The sequence below is a fragment of the Stegastes partitus genome, unplaced genomic scaffold (genome assembly GCF_000690725.1).
Source record: "Stegastes partitus isolate 25-593 unplaced genomic scaffold, Stegastes_partitus-1.0.2 Scaffold1238, whole genome shotgun sequence".
Classification (NCBI taxonomy): Eukaryota; Metazoa; Chordata; class Actinopteri; family Pomacentridae; genus Stegastes; species Stegastes partitus.
Genome location: NW_007578969.1, coordinates 220,992 through 237,495, shown reverse-complemented (window position 1 = coordinate 237,495; position 16,504 = coordinate 220,992). Strand labels below are relative to the sequence as shown.

General features: G+C 40.1%; 1 protein-coding gene across 1 annotated transcript; it reads right to left on the bottom strand.

Annotated features, from left to right (window-relative positions):
• Nucleotides 1-306: 306 nt before the first annotated feature.
• On the bottom strand, nt 307-5,320 carry LOC103369090 (cytochrome c oxidase subunit 4 isoform 2, mitochondrial-like). The gene is made up of 3 exons (XM_008297699.1): nt 5,164-5,320; nt 1,611-1,719; nt 307-542 (listed from the first exon to the last, which is right to left on the bottom strand). The coding sequence occupies exons 2-3, from the start codon at nt 1,717-1,719 to the stop codon at nt 352-354; spliced, it is 300 nt and encodes a 99-aa protein (XP_008295921.1). The 5' UTR covers nt 5,164-5,320; the 3' UTR covers nt 307-351.
• Nucleotides 5,321-16,504: the final 11,184 nt, after the last annotated feature.

The following is a 16,504-nucleotide window of genomic DNA, read 5'->3' as shown; positions in this document are numbered from 1 at the left end:
TTTTTTGGCCTGGTGTTGTTGTATTGATTCATTTTGTAAATCTTCTCCATCTTTAACTCTGTTTCTCCTTCTTTTGCCTCTCTGGTCTGTTTTCTTTGTTTTTTTCTGTTTCCTGAGTTTTTTTTTGTTGTTGTTTTTATTTTGTGTCCTGTCTGTAAAACACTTTGTAAACTGCTTTTTGTTTGTTTGTTTGTTTGTTTGTTTGTTTGTTTTTAAGCTGATGTTGTTATACAGTTATTATTACATGTAGTGGAGTGCAGCAACCTGACATGTAGGGGATGAAAGAACACTCATCTATAAGTGAACTACAAGTATTTTCAGCCTGTATTTATGTAGATAAACACTCTGGCATCATGTGAAGGTGTTTCTGAACCTACAGGCGATCTTCTCCTCCTTGCTCAGCTGACTCCAGGGTCCTTTCTCCTTCTGCTTCAGGTTCTTGTCAGTATCGGAGAGGACGTCTTTGTAGGCCCGGTCCGGCAGCGGGGTGTCCACCCGGTCCCAGTACATCGGCCGAGACATGTCCTCCGCCTGCGACACCTCTGCAGAGGAAACACAACGCTCAGTTTGTGGTTCTGCTCAGTCCTACACAGGATCCAACACAATGGATCCATGAACCAACTGTGTGTCTGTCTGGTGATGATGGTGCAGCAGCGCCACCTGCTGCCTGGACACACAGTGGCAGGTTGAACCACTTACAAACACACACATTAAACTGGTAACACTGGTAAGAGTTATATTTAACTTCAACTGGTGGATTTAATTAAAACTTCATCTTCATCTGCTGCTGGCAAACGTATTTCTAGGTTCTACATCTTCATCAACATTCTCCAGGTACTCAGCCTGCAGATAATGTTCCCACAACATTGCAATAAAGTTGTAACAATGTTTGGAAGGAATTTTAATCTAAAGTTCAAAGAACGTTTTAAGGATATTCATCAGTTCAAAAAATGTTCCTGTGAGGTTAAAAGTGAACTAAGATGGAATGCTTTACCATTCAGAGGACGTTTGGAGGATGTTGTCAGATTATGTTCCATGATAACAGAAGAAGAACGTTCTCAAACCAACATTCAGAAAATGTTATTGAGGCCTCAGAAGACAGAACGTGTTTCTATAAAACGTTCCTGTAATTAAAAACATTAACAAAGGTGGAACATTTTTCCTGCAAAATTCTAAGAACGTTTTATGGGCGTTGTTATGGAGAACGTTCTTCTATAAAACGTTCCTTTAATGTTACATGATAACAAAGGAAGGATGTTCTGAATGCAACACGCAACTTCATCCTGCCTTTGAGTGGAACATTTTGGGAACTAAGATAAAACTTGCTGCTAAAAACATGAATAGAACTTTCTTAGAATGTTTTTAGAACAAATAAATTCTAGCTGGATGAGCTTTACAGAAAAAGTGAACCATCAAAAACATCTAAACTACTTTTCAGCTACCAAACTGAAGCGTGGATGATAAAAAACCTCCCCGACAGTCAAACAGCTGAACGTCAGCTGATGAACTCAGGTCCTTCAGGAAACGTTTGACTTCTTCGTTCTTTCACAGTTCCTCCTGAGAGGCTGAGCTTCAAGCAGAGAAAAGGCCATGAACAGACGTGACGGTACCGTGGCCGTGGCTCGCCATCCTCACGCTGCTGCTGCTGCTGCTGGGCAGAGCTGCCGCCGCCCTGCTGGCCAGGAGGCTTCCTACCCGGCCGGTGCTCAGACGCAGCATCTGGAGACGACAAAAAAAGGCTCATTTATTCAGCTTAGTTTTATCTTTGCTTTACATAATACAGGCTTTTATTATTATTATTACACAGACACACAGCACAGAGAGAAAACACTGAACTCAGCAGCATCAGTCCGTCTCAAATCAGCACGTTTTTAGAGTCATTTCTGCTCAAATGTCTCCAAAAATTTTATGGCATAAACTATAAATATTCATAAAAAATACATGTGAAGCTCTGGATTGATACAGCAATGCTTTTCATAATAAGAGCATCTAAAAATCTGCCCTTCGACCCACTTTCTGCACATTTTTCTGCTCATTGAAACTTGAGGCCGTTTGAACGACAACATCTCAGAAACCACTAAAGATAAAAACCAGAACTTTTCACTGTTATTTCTCTTCATGTCGTTTACTATGAATCTGCAGCACTGAACAAGCAGGTCAAATAATCTCTGGATATGAGTGAGTCGAAATGAAATTAACTAAAAAAACTGACAGAGCAGAAGTGAACTAGTGATGTTTTCTGAACCACGTGTAGCTGCAGGTCACAACAACACAGAACTAAACATGTAGAATACGTTTAACCCTCATATACGTTAAACTACAGATTTATTCAGAACGTCTAAATAGCCGATGCCTCATTAATAAATGTAAATAAAACTTTTCACAGTTTCAAGTTTCCCTAAAAACATCTTCCTCGATTCGACCCACACTGGTGGATCTAAGTTATCAAATCCTCAGAACATCCTCAGAACATTGCAGCCAGAACGTTCCACCTCTGTTAATGAACCATGTTACAGGAACGTTTTATAAAAATCACCTGAGGCCTCGATGACATCTGGAGAACATTTTTTTTAATGTTAATTTAAGAAAGTTCTTCTTTTGTCGTCATAGAACATAATCTGACAACGTCTTCTGAACGCTGACGTTAAAACATTATATTAACTTTATAGGAACATGTTTGGAATTTAAAATATTCTCTTTGAACAATTGATTAAAACATAAAAAAAAAAAAAAAGGTTAGAACTTGCAGGTAATGTTCTACAACGCTGTTGTAATGTTCCCTGCCAACGCTCCTTTTACATGAGCTTTTATTTTGAAATTTGTAATGCCAGATCTGCCTTGTAGGAGGCTCATCTGTTAAATTACTGGTAGAAGTGTTGAGTTTTACATGAATTCAGTCATAGCATATAATACATTTAAGTAATAGTTTTATTTAATGGGCAACAAATGACTTTAACCAGAGCAGAGCCAACATGTGACGTGTTTTACTACAAAATAAATCATAATTTTAAGCTCTTGAATGAACAACAAGCTAATGAACAGTTCATTAAAGAGACAAAGTGAAACGCTGAACTATTTTATGACTCTTTCTGAATATCCGTTGCCCATTATGTTTAGCTGTGCAGCGTTTAATTGGCCACTGATTCTGTTTTAACCACCAACACCAGACACTAATGTCTCCGTTTGTTGTTGTTCATAACAGCGAATCCCATTAAGTTCTTTATCAGGTGTCTGGATGGAAGTCAAGTCTGGTCGCCTCGTTATCTGCTGCAGTTCAACAGCCAGAGAAAGAGAAGAGCGACGAGTCTGGAAATAAAACCTTTTAATCTTCATTAAGTGTTTCAAGGATATTTATCGTTTCAATTAATGTTCCACTGAGGTTAAAGGTGAACTAAGACAGAACATTCAGAGGACGTTTGGAGGATGCTGTCAGATTATGTTCCAGGATAACAAAAGAAGAACATTTTCACACCATTCAAAAAATGTTTTCCAGATGTCATCGAGGCCTCAGAAGACAGAATGTGTTTTCATAAAACGTTCCTGTAATTCAAAACATTAATAAAGGTGGAACATTTTTCCTGCAATGTTCTGAGGACGTTCTGGGGATGTTGTTTTTGAGAAAATGCTTCTATAAAACGTTCCCACAATGTAGCATGATAATAAAGGGGGATGTTGTCAATGCAGCATTCAAAAAACGTTTTCAGAACATTTTTCAGAGCATCTTTACAGAACTTTATTCTGCCTTTAAAAAAAACATTCTGGGAAGTGGAAGAAAACATCCTGCTGAAAACATCACTAGAACTTTGCAGAACTTTATCAGAACGTTTTTAGAACAAAACATTTTAATTGTCTGTAATGTTCTGAGGATGTTTTGGGGATGTTGCTGTTGAGAACGTTCTTCTATAAAACGTTCCCACAATGTAGCGTGATAACAACGGAACTATGTTCTCAAAGCAATTCATAATATGTTTTAATAACATTTTTTGGGGTTCTTTAGAGAACTTTTTTTTTCTTTTTTTCCATTTAGGAGGAACATTCTGGGAACTAAAAGAAAACTACTTGCTAAAAACATTACCAGAACTTTGCAGAACTTCCTCAGAATGTTTTTAGAACAAAACAATTCAAGCATTCAATTGCCTGTAATGTTCTGAGGATGTTCAGGGGATGTTGCTGGTGAGAACGTTCTTCTGTAAAACGTTCCCACAATGTTGCATGATAGCAAAGGAAGGATGCTGTCAAAGCAATCCATAATATGTTTTATTAACATTTTTTGGCCTTCTTCAGAGAACTTTTTTTCTTTTTTATCCTTTAAGAGGAACATTATGGGAACTAAAAGAAAACTTGCTGTTGAAAACATTATCAGAACTTTGCAGAAGTTTCTCAGAACGTTTTTAGAACACAAAAACTGAATTCAGAGAGCTGCCAGGTGTTTTGTTTTCTGCAGCTACAGACCTGCCGGATCACTTCACTGATTAGTTTAACTTTCACTTTCAGCTGTTTAAACTCTAATAAAAACCTGATTCTGTCCTGAGTCCTGAAAATCCTGTAAAAACATCCTCTAGTTTGAAACGTCCTCACTGCAGTGGTCTAAAACTGAAAGTGGTCCTCACAGAAGTGGCCACACACACACACACACACACAAACACACACACACACACACACACACACACACAAACACACACACACAAACGTCAGTGAAAATGGCGGAAATTGGCTGAGAGTCAATTTGAGCGTCCGAGCTGACCTTCTGATCGGACGGAAAGAATCAACACAAAGAGCTTTAATCACAGCTGCTGGAGGAAAAACACGAGTGCACAAAGAAACTTACTACAAAAATCTGATATTTTAGTGAAATGCGAGCTCTCAGTTGGAGGGTTTTAATCCAGGAATTGCACCAGACTTGCATGAAGACGTGTTATTAAGCACCACGTTGACTTCATTCTGTCTCTGGAGCCTTTCTTCTGCTTCATGTGCTGCACATTTGTGCATTTTCTAGAAATCTCTGAGCTCAATCTGTGTCTTTCCTGCACGACGGTCATCTGCAGCCCCCCGTGGGATCATAAGGAGGAGGGTGGTGGTCTTTCTCTTTTTATACCCCCTTTCATATCTCCCCCCTCTCTCCCTCCATGACACACTGCAGTCTGTTTATTTGCAAATACTCACAGTAGCCGTAGGATCGGAGGAAGCAAAAGTCTTGAGAGAGTTAAAAAAGACAAGTTTGGGCCTTCTTTCCCCGGTTCGTCTCCGCTCTTATCTCCACATAGCAGTAAGCAGGAACCAACTGGTGGGCGGGTGAGAGAAGGCTGGATGGGAGGGAGCCGAGGAGGGAGACGGACCAAACTAGTGCAAGTAAACAATCGAGGAAAGCATGTGATAGGACTGGCAGAAAGGGAGAGTGGGCCGAGTTTGGACTGCAAGGGAGGAAAAAAAAGAAAAAGGAGGCGACGCAAGGACACTTCCTCTGACTTGTGGTTCATGAGCTGCTCTTTGGGGTCACATGAGGACACGGAGGGGAGTTGCTTCCACAGGAGGCGGGAGAAAAGAAAGTGAGTTTGTGAAAATAAAAGAGAGAAAAGTCCCACAGTGTTGTTCTGAACCTCCTGCATGAATGCAGAGATGGCAGCAGGCCAGCGTTATCCCCCGGCAGCCTGGCGGTGAACTGCATGTGGTCCAACCGTCAGCTGCAGGGCTCCGGGTCGAGTCAGGACACATTTATTCCAAGTAGCAGACGGACTCAGTCATAGAAACCCCACACTGAGCCTCCAGCACACAGCTCAGGTACAATCGGCCTCCAAACATGTCTATTTATAGCCCTTTGCCAAACTATCGCCCAAACATTCACTCTGAGAGTATTTAGTTGAATCACAGGAGGCAGTCAGGTGCCTGCCTCTCATTGTTGTTATATAAACTCCAGAATACGTGCCGAGGTTCAGTCGCTCAGGAGTCCTGCCAACGCAGAGCAAAGTGCACGAAGGCCTCATGAATTATTGTCCAGTTTATGCTCCTCGATGCTCCACAACCCCAACCCAGATAAAGTCGGTGTGACATTAAAGCTACGGCCATTTTTAACCCGCAGGGCTGAAAGGTGAAAGAATGTTTCTCTAAAAACAACACTCAGAGTCAATGTTCTGGTGCTAAAAGCGTTCTGAGAAAGTTCTGCAAAGTTCTAGGGATGTTTTCAGAGGGAGGTTTTCTTTAAGTTCCCAGAATGTTCTTCTTAAAGGCAGAATAAAGTTCCCTAAAGATGCTCTAAAAATGTTCTCGACACATTTCCTAAATGTTACATTGAGAACATCTTTCCGTCGTTATCATTATGGGAACGTGTTGTAGAAGAACGTTCTCAACAGCAACATTCCCAAAACATCCGCAGAACATTGCAAGCAAAAAAAAAAATTGTTATTATTTAAATTACTGGAACGTTTTATAAAAACACATTCTGTCTTCTGAGGCCTCAATAATGTCTGGAAAACATTTTTAAAATGTCAGTTTGAGAACGTTCTTTTGTTATCATGGAACATATTCTGACAACAGCCTCCAAACATCCTCTGAATGTTAAAACGTACCATCTTAGTTCACTTACCAGGATCATCATTAATATCCTTAAAATGTTCTTTGAACATTAAATTTATTTATTTATTCCCCCCCCCCCCCCCCCCCAAAATGTATTAGAACCTGTAGGTAATATTAATCAATGTTTACAGAACGTTGCCTACTTGCTGGACCAAGCTAGAACTTATTCATTCCAAAAACATTCTGATAAAGTTCTGCAAAGTTCTAGTAATGCTTTGAACAGAAAGTTTTCTTTTAGTTTGCAGAATGTTTTTCTCAACGACAGGATGAAGTTTTCTAAAGATGCTTTAAAATGTTCTCAAAATATTTTCCAAATGTTGCATTGAGAACGTCCTTCCTTTGTTATCATGTAACATTGTGGGAACATTTTATAGAAGAAGGTACTCAACAGCAACATCCCCAGAACATCCTCAGAACATTGCAGGCAAAATGTTCCGTCTTTGTTAATATTCTTAATTAGAGAAACGTTTTATAAAAAACACATTCTGTCTTCTGAGGCCTCGATAACATCCAGAAAACATTTTTTCAATGTTCATAATCTGACAACATCCTCCAAACATCGTCTGAGTGTTAAAACGTTCTGTCTTAGTTCACTTTGAGCCTCATAGGAACATTATTTTAAATGATAAATATCCTTAAAACGTTCTTTGAGCATTAGATTGAAACTTTAAAACATTATTTTTACTTCTATGTAATGTTAGCCAATGTTGTAGGAATGTTCCCTGCTAGAAGTTTGGACGTTCTGAGAAAGTTCTGCAAAGTTCCAGTAATGTTTTCAACGTGAAGTTTTCCTTTTAGCTCGCAGAATGTTCTTCTTAAAGGCAGGATAAAGTTCTCTAAAGACACTATAAAATGTTCATAAAACATTTCTTTGTGATCATGTAACATTGTGGGAACATTTTATAGAAGAACGCTCTCAACAGCAACATCCCCAAAACATCCTCAGAACAATGCAATCAAAATGTTCCACTTTTGTTAACATATTAAGTTCACTTGTAACCTCATAGGAACATTATTCGAAATGATAAAAATCCTTAAAACGTTATTTGAACATTAGATTAAAACTTTACTACACTATTAGAACTTGGAGGTCAGGTGAGTGAGCGTTGTGGAAACGTTCTCGGTTCCCGGTTGGGCTCACTAAAACGTTGTGAGGAAGTTGTAGTCATGTTTTCTTTTACTTGAAAGTAAAATTCTTCGATGCAACATAAATATTTCATTTTCTCTCATATTTAACAAATCGGGTAAACCTGGAAAAGACGCCACCTTTAAGAACAACATCTTCTCTCAACTGAAATATAAATTTAAACGGTAATTAAACTATGACAGACTACAGCTTTAAAAAGTAGATCATCTAACCTCACAGCTCACTTTGATTAATACAAACTGACTGTGTTCTTAAAGCGTGAATGAAAAACTGCAGACTGAACCTTTATTCAGGTTTTACTTCCACATACGTCCACTAGAGGGCAGCAGCGCATAAAGCTCTGGAGCAGCAGGAACAAGTTTGTGCATCTGAAACGTTAACAAGGGTCTCGTCTTTGTCAGTTGAAGCTGAACAAAACCAAACGTTTGTCCTTCTGGGTCTAATCCAGGTCGGATTTCATTGCTCCAACCTCCATTTATTGGTTCTTTAGGGAGTTTTAGGTTTGCATGTTTCAGGACTGATCAGAAGCAGGACAGCTGACTTCATTCTGTTAAATCCACCGGGTCTCTTAGTCTTATAGCATATCTGGTATTAAACATTAGCAGAGTTCAGAACACAGACCGGTGGCAGATTAAAGTTCCCAAAAACACTTTAACTTTAAATTTAGTCCCAATAAAACACAAGCAAGAGAATCAAGTCTGACCCATTTGAACAGGTTCCACAGTGATGAAGACAATAAATGTATTACTAGTGTTTTGGTCACATAAACACATCAGAATACTGTTAAATACACATCAAGGTATGAAGAGTTTCCACCAGAACAATCTGAATATTCCAACAGATCCATGGATTTGTTTGGTACCACCAAGGAATTAGTCAAAACTTCATGACAAGTCTCCGTTAAACCGAGGTTCATGACTACAAAGTTGGTCTAAAAACTAAAAATGTGCTTATACTGTAAAAACTATGTTCTTCGTTATATTTGGAGAACCATGTTGAAACTCCAGAACTGTGCACGACTTAATCTATGGATAATGTTGTGGTAGAACTTGTCAAACCTGCACAATCGGTCATGAAAGTCAAACAACTATAACTTGTTTTTTGTTGTTGTAAGTATTCTGTTTGTTTTTGTTGTGACCTGCAGCTAAACGTGGTTCAGATAATATCACCGGTTAACTTCTGCATTATTAAGTCAATAGTTAATATGAGTTCTCACGAAGGCTTCAATTTTTTTTTTTTTTCATATTTCAACTCAACCATAATCAGTGATTATTTGATGTATTTGTCTAATATTGTAGATTCTGAATCAATGATGAGACGAGAAATAATAGTGAAAATTTCAGGTTTTTATCTTCTTTACTTCCTGAGATGTCGTCGTTCAAACAGCCTCAAGTTGCAAAAAAGAAAAAAAAAAAGGTGCTAAAAGTGGCAGCAGGTGATTTTTAAATATAATTATCTAGTAAAATATTTCATATATTGATCTAAAACCGCACAAACATCTTTATTAATATCCATTATTTATGCTCTAAAGGTTTCAGGTTCATTAGAAATGGTCGAGCCAACATTGTTTTGAAGAATATGATGATGTGAGCTTGATTTCGTTCACTGTGACTCATCCTTCAGCCTCCAGGTTTAATGTGAGAAAAAAAAAAACCTGCTGAAACTGAGTGACGTTTTTATTTTTTAACGGCTTGGAAAGTATTCGATATATTGGTCTAAAATTTCACAGATACCGTTTTAAATGCATAAACGTTGTTGGTTTTTCCTTCAACCTGCCGCCCTGCTCTGTGCTGCTGCTTCCATTCTCTGTTAAAGTAAATAACTTTTAACTGCGTTGTTAAACCCGTCGTGTGCCTGATAACTCATGAGCTCTGAAGGCGCTCTCGACTATAAATCTCCTCCTTTTTCTACACATGTAATGTTTAACACAGATGCGTCGTCTGTCGGCGTCGTTAACGAGCCCGTTTGGTTTCATTTTTCACTTCTGCACAAAGCTTCCAGAGCAAAGAAACATAACTGCAGATTTTCCAGAAGCGCAGCCAGAGCGAACCTCGCAGACGGTTGGAGGGCTGGAAGTCGGGCTCGGTGAGGCGAGGCGTTGTTTTTCTCTGCAGACAGAAAGCTGTCAAACAAGACGGCAGCTGCTGGTTTAACACCGACTCAGTAGGGCACGCGTCCCTGATTCATTTATGGAAATTAGGTTTGGACCGTGACGGTGCAGAATCCACACAAATCCTCCTCCTCCTCCTCCTCCTCCTCCTCTGTTTGTACTTTATCTCCTGCAGGCTTCGGCCTCGCTTTGACCCCCGGCCGACCTCTGCCGTCCCAGTAGGATTGGAGATGTTTCGCCGTCTCTCTTGAGGAAACGTTGGCCGTTCGTCATCCCTCCCCTGCCCCTTTGTTCAGCCCCCTTTTTTTTTATTTCTAACAATAAAGCAGCAGAAAATGAGGATTGAAGGGAGGGAGTCAATCTGGCTGCTTCAAACGGGCCCAACGGCAGCTTTTCTCCCGCGTGTTTCCCATCTGACGCCCCGACCAAAGACCCTGATGGCTGTTTTGGGGGTTTTCGACAGTGAGCGTTGCTTCGTCACCGGCGTTCGTGGAGATGAGCGGCTTCGTCACGTCGCCTCTAAACGCCCTGCAGGAACAAGTGACACCAAGTTCTCTCCTTCATCTCCACATCACGCAGCTTACTCAGCTGAGCGAGGACTTAGAGGCCGTTTGTCAGTCACGAGAACCCGACAAACCGCCTTTAATTCCTCTAACGTGGCGAATGTAGGTCACTGGAATCTGAGGGTGTGTGGCCTCAGATCTTTCTGCTTTATCCGACTCCTACGTGTCCGGGCTTGTCGCGTTTCCTGCAGAACCCGTCTGGACTTTGGCAGAATGCAATGTTTGTGTGTTTGCACGGTCGGACGGCCGCTCTGCCTCCATCCTCGAGGCATTGTGCGTAACTGGGTCACGCTCCCGTCGCTTCCCATGCTAACCTCCTCCTCCTCCTCCTCCTCGTTCCTCTGTTCCCGTTCTGCTGTATCGGTGGGTTCTGTGCCGTCGCCCCCTCGCTGGCATCCCCTCAAAGAGAACACCAAAGCATGACTAAGGATGAAAGCGGCTGGTAAGCGGCTGTGATCAAGTGCTCGCTCCGCATGCATAATCCATAATAACGACAATAATAGCCAAATATATGGGTTGCGTTTCACTTTCTTCATCATCGGCTGCATGCGGAACACTCGTCGGTTCCTTCTCTGCTGGCTAATTGGGTCGGGGTTAGGATAAGTGGCCCTGGTCACATCCTTAAGCTGCTCCTGGGGGATCCAGAGTGTTCCAGGACTGATGGGATGTGTAATCCGTCCAGCACATTCTGGATGTTGGACATGCTCAGAATACCTCCACATCAAAGCGTCCAGAACCACCTCAGCTGACCTCCTTCAGCACAGTGGAGCAGCGGTTCCACTGGGAGCGAGCAGGGAACGTTCCCACAACGTAACATGCAAGTTCTTTGACAGAAAACATTTTAATCTAATGTTCAAAGAAGAGCCAACATTCAAAAAATGTTGTTCTGGAGGCCTCAGAAGACAGAATGTGTTTGTAATAAATGTTCCTGCAAATTAAAATATTAACAAAGGTGGAACGTTTTCTGCAACGTTCTGAAGATTTTTTGGCGACATTGCTGTTGAGAATGTTCTTCTATAGAACATTCCCACAATATTACATGACAAAAAAAAGGAGGACGTTCTCAATGCAACATTTAGGAAATGTGTCAAGAACGTTTTTAGGGTGTCTTTACAGAACCTTGTCCTGCCTTTAAGAAGAACAAGAAAACTTCCTGCTGACAAAATTAATAGAACCTTGCAGAACCTTCTTAGAACGTTTTTAGAACAAAAAAAAATTCTAGCTGGGTCAAAAAGCAACTCAGCAGAAAACGTTCCCACATAATTATCTAACATTATCTACAAGTTCTAACAATATTATTACTAACATTCAAAGGAAGGACGTCCTCAATGCAACATTTAGAAAATGTTTTGGGAACATTTTAGAAGGTCTTTACGGAACTTTATCCTACTTTTAAGAAAACATTCTGGGAACTCAGAGAAAATGTCTCACTGCAACATTACTAGAACTTTGCAGAAGAACGTTGGCTAACATTACCTACGAGTTCTAACAATGTTTTGAAGAACGTTTCAAGGGTATTTATCATTTCTATTAATGTTCCTCTGAGGTTAAAAGTGAACTAAGATGGAACGTTTTAACATTCAGAGGACGTTTTTCGGATGTTGTCAGATTATGTTCTATGGCAACAAACAAAACCAGTTCTCTCCGATGAGGTTTTAGTTCCTGTTTCGTGTTCATCGGATGAACGTTTGCTTTTGTTTTGGAATGACAAACGTTCCCTGGATGTTTTTACAGACTCCCTCTCATCGGTCCAGATCGGATCTCCAGATTACAGATCAAGTTCACCAGACACACACAGAACGGTCCTCGACTCGTCCTCAGCGCGTCCATTGACCCGATGAAAGACTTCCACTGTTTGTTTTTCCGATGCTGACCTGGATAAAGTGCCTCATCAGCACCGAGGCTTCTCCCTTTGTTTCCTCACTCAGACTTTCCCTCTGCGTTCCTCCGCTGATAGTGGGTTTCTAAAGTCGGGTCTGCTGTTCTGCGATAGCATTGTTGTTTTTTTTCTGCTTGGCACTGTCCTGTTTCCACTGAGCTCCAGCCTCAGCCTCAGCTTCAGTATTTTCACACAGGAAACCAGAATTAGTCGTTGTGTAGTTCGATAAAAGAAGAAGAAACAGAACTTCTTTGATCACAGTGTTTGTGTTCACATGAGACAATCAAACGGAAAAAAACACACCAGAAAACCAGAACGCTGTCCCAGCTTATAATGTTTTAGTTCCAAAAACGTTCTAAGAAGGATCTGTGATGCTATATAGTGAGAAGTTTTCTTTAAGTTCTAAGAATGTTCATCTTAAAGGCAGGATAACTAAAGATGTTCTAAAAATGTTTGGTGACAACACTGTTGGATGTTTATGCTCTCACGTTCTCAAAACACAATGTTGCTCTGAGAACGTTCTTCAACAAACAATTTCTAGATTCTATAACGTGTTCCCTCAACAACATCTTCAGAACATTGCAACCAGAATGTTCCATCTTTGTTAATATATCACAGAACAGGAATGTCTCGTAAAGGACGTTCTTTCGACTGAGAAAGTTCTTTAGGGCAGAATCACGAAAGATGTTCTAATGTTAGGTGATAACATTGCTGGATGTTTTTGCCCTCATGTTCTCAAAATACAATGTTGTTCTGAGAACGTTCTTCAACGAACAATTTCTAGATTCTATAACGTGTTCCCTCAACAACATCTTCAGAACATTGCAGCCAAAATGTTCCATCTTTGTTAACATATCACAGAACAGGAATGTCTTGCAATGTTCTACTAATGTTCTCAGTGGGAAGTTCGGTTTTAGTTCCTCAAATGTTCTTCTTTAGGGCAGAATCACGGAAGATGTTCTAATGTTAGGTGATAACAACAGAATGTGTTTTTTTATTAAACGTTCCTGTAATCTAACAAAAGTGGAACATTTTGCCTGCAATGTTACGGGGATTTTTTGAGGACGTTGCTGTCGTTCTTCTATAAACGTTCCCACAATGTTGCACGATGACAAAGGAAGACGTTCTCAATAATGTTTTAATGTTTAGAGCGTCCTCAGAGAATTTATCCTGCCTTTTAAAAGAACATTCTGGGAAATAGAAGAAAACTTCCAAGAACTTCGCAAGAACTTTGGAGAACTGTCTTGGAACGTTTTTAGAACTAGATATTCTAGCTGAGGGGATTTTACTGTAAGATTGGACTCCTGTAAATGATAAAGACCTTTAAACAACACGTACCGCTCGGCGCCGACTGCAACTACAAAAAGAACCAGATTCAGACTTTCAGGCAAATTAAACAAACTTCGTTGATTCACTATTTATTTTATACGATTAAGAAACTTTATCAGAGTCGAGCCTTTGAGAACGTTGGGGACATTAACATAAACGGGGTCAAACGTGGGTTAAACAGACGTGTTACTGAACCAAACTGAATGTTAAGGAGCTTTAAATCACACTCTGGTTGTTTTCGTTAGTTCCCATGTGTTCTCTCGGTTCTGTTAGTATTCCTGGGAGGCTGTTTCCAGCTCGGTTGCCGTGGCAGCGAACAGTCGGCTCCGTCTACGTCCTGGAAGCTCTAAACCTTCCTCTGCGTGTCAGGAGGCCTTCAGTCCTGGTGATGGATCACCTGAGGACTAAATGCCGGGGTCCCGACCTGGAGGGGTTCCCATCCACGCAGTAATTAACTTAATACCAATTAATCTAGCGCGCGGCGCCCTCCGCTGTCACCTCGAGGGGCCTCGGGAATGAATCGGCTCCTGATAACTGGTGCTAATGGGGGGTTTTCTCTTACAAATGAGAGACAAACAGGAGAAGCCATTTGTTATTTCAGATGAGCTCTGGACTGGACAAAAGCTACAGATGTTTCTGTGTCTCGTTAAACAATAAACAACAGTTATAAAGATGGATAAAGCTAGGGCGCCATGGCAACACAATGGAATCAGCCAGATAATTAATTTACTGAGATTATCTGGATATTATTGCCTCAAAAGAAACCAACTAAAACAGAAAACCAATTAAAGACACAACTAAGCCCCATGTCCATTTGTTTGCTGTTCATACATCTCTTGGATTAATGTATAGTTAGCGGCTGTATTTACAGTATTTATGGTAAAATCCTTTATTTCTGGATGTAGCTAATGAGCTAAGCTAACCAGCTAGCAATCAATACCAGAAACTGTAACAAATGCTGGAAGATTAGTTTAAAGAAGTGAAGAAAACTGACGAAAACTAAGTTATTACGTAGCACTGCTGCAGCATCAGACCCAGCAAGCAGGGAACGTTCCCACAACTTTACCTACAAGTTCTATAAATGTTTTGAAGAAAACACTTTGATCTGATGTTTAAAGAATATTTTAAGGATGTTTACGATTTCAAATAATGTTCCCATGAGGTTAAAAGTGAACTAAGATGGAACGTTTTAACATTCAGAGGATGTTGTCAGATTATGCTCCATGATAACGAAAAAAAGAACGTTCTCAAACGAACATTCAGAAAATGTTTTCCAGATGTTAATGAGGCCTCAGAAGACAAAATGTGCTTTTATAAAACGTTCCTCTAATATTTGATATATTAACAACAGAGGAACATTTTGGGATGTTTTGGGGACGTTGCTGTTGAGAACGTTCTTCTATAAAATGTTCCAACAATGCTACATGAAAACAGAACGTTCTCAATGCAACATTTGGAGAATGTTTAAAGAAAAAAACGTTTAGAGCATCTTTAGACAACCTAATCCTGTCTTTAAGAAGAACAAACTGGGAACTAAAAAAAACCAACTTCCTGCCGAAAACATCACTGGAACTTCGGAGAAATTTCTCTGAATGTTTTTAGAACAACAAAAAAATAAAATCCTGCTGCTTCAAAAAAGCAACCCAGCAAGCAGGGAACGTTTCCACAACATTGGATAAGACAACCCACAAGTTTTAATAATGTTTGATAGAAAACATTTTTTAACAAATGTTGAAAGAACGTTTAAAGGAGGTTCCTATGAGGTTAAAAGTGAACTTAGACAGAACATTTTAACATTCCGAGGATGTTTGTTGTCAGATTATGTTCCACGATAACAAAAGAAGAACGTTCTCAAACCAACATTCAGAAAATGTCATTGAGGCCTCAGAGGACAGAACACGTCCAAACCCTGACATGTACAATATTTTAATCCTACATCCAGAGAAATGTGGACAATCTAAATATCCTCATACGGTAGAACGAGCATCTATTTATATATTTTTTGGCTTATTTTTGTTTTTCTACTGTTCCTACAGATCTCTCCACTTTGAGATTAATAAAGTTTTATCGCATCATGTGGTATTTTTTTCTTTTATCTTCTAACTGCCTGCACGTGCCCAGTGTTTCTTACAGCATTTCTTACAAAGGAGGTCAAACACTCTTATAATCAGAATATATAAACTGGAGCATCACTTTCAGTTTTGGTTCTGTGCAGAGCTTCAGCTTTCATGACTTTTAAAACTGATATTGAGGATTAAACAGATCATTTTGAGGAGGCAGTAACAGCCTCTGATTCCTGATCAGACACATCAGATTATAACAACCTCCTGACCGAACATAATAAACGTGTTTGTTGGCAGGTATTAACAACAATCATTACCTCTCGTGCATGATTCTGCCTCTCAGCCATAATTACGCAGCTTCTTGCAGCAGCTCTGCAGATTATCGTCGTTTCATTATTCATCTTGGTCCGATCCATAATTCATGCGTCTGTGTGAGCACATCGGGGGTTTCATGCTGCTGCAGTCATCTGTCCCAGATTATCGGAGATGAGGAGCAGAGCTGGAGGTCTAACAGGGCAGACTCTGGAGGACCAGGAGGTGAGGAGGACGAGGATCTATCAGATCTGTGGGGTCCAGAAAGAGACACAGACTGAGCAAGGGAACATCTTTGGGGAACAATTAATCCTTTGTCAAGGTTAAATGAAAAAAATGACATCGCTCTCATGTCTGTATGTTAAACATGAAGCTGAAAACAGATTAGCTTAGCATGAAGACTGGAAGCCTCAGTTAGCAGGAAACGTTCCCACAACATTGGCTATCACGTGGCTTCAGACTGAAATATCTATTTATTTTTTTTAACTATTGGATCAAGTTTCACAAATACAGACTTCTAATAGTGTAAAT

Excerpts from the sequence above, each read along its gene's own strand:
- LOC103369090 (XM_008297699.1), bottom strand. The coding sequence starts at position 1,719 with ATGCTGCGTCTGAGCACCGGCCGGGTAGGAAGCCTCCTGGCCAGCAGG. Across the intron at positions 543-1,610 it reads GATGGCGAGCCACGGCCACG|AGGTGTCGCAGGCGGAGGAC; the intron begins GTACCGTCACGT and ends TTTCCTCTGCAG.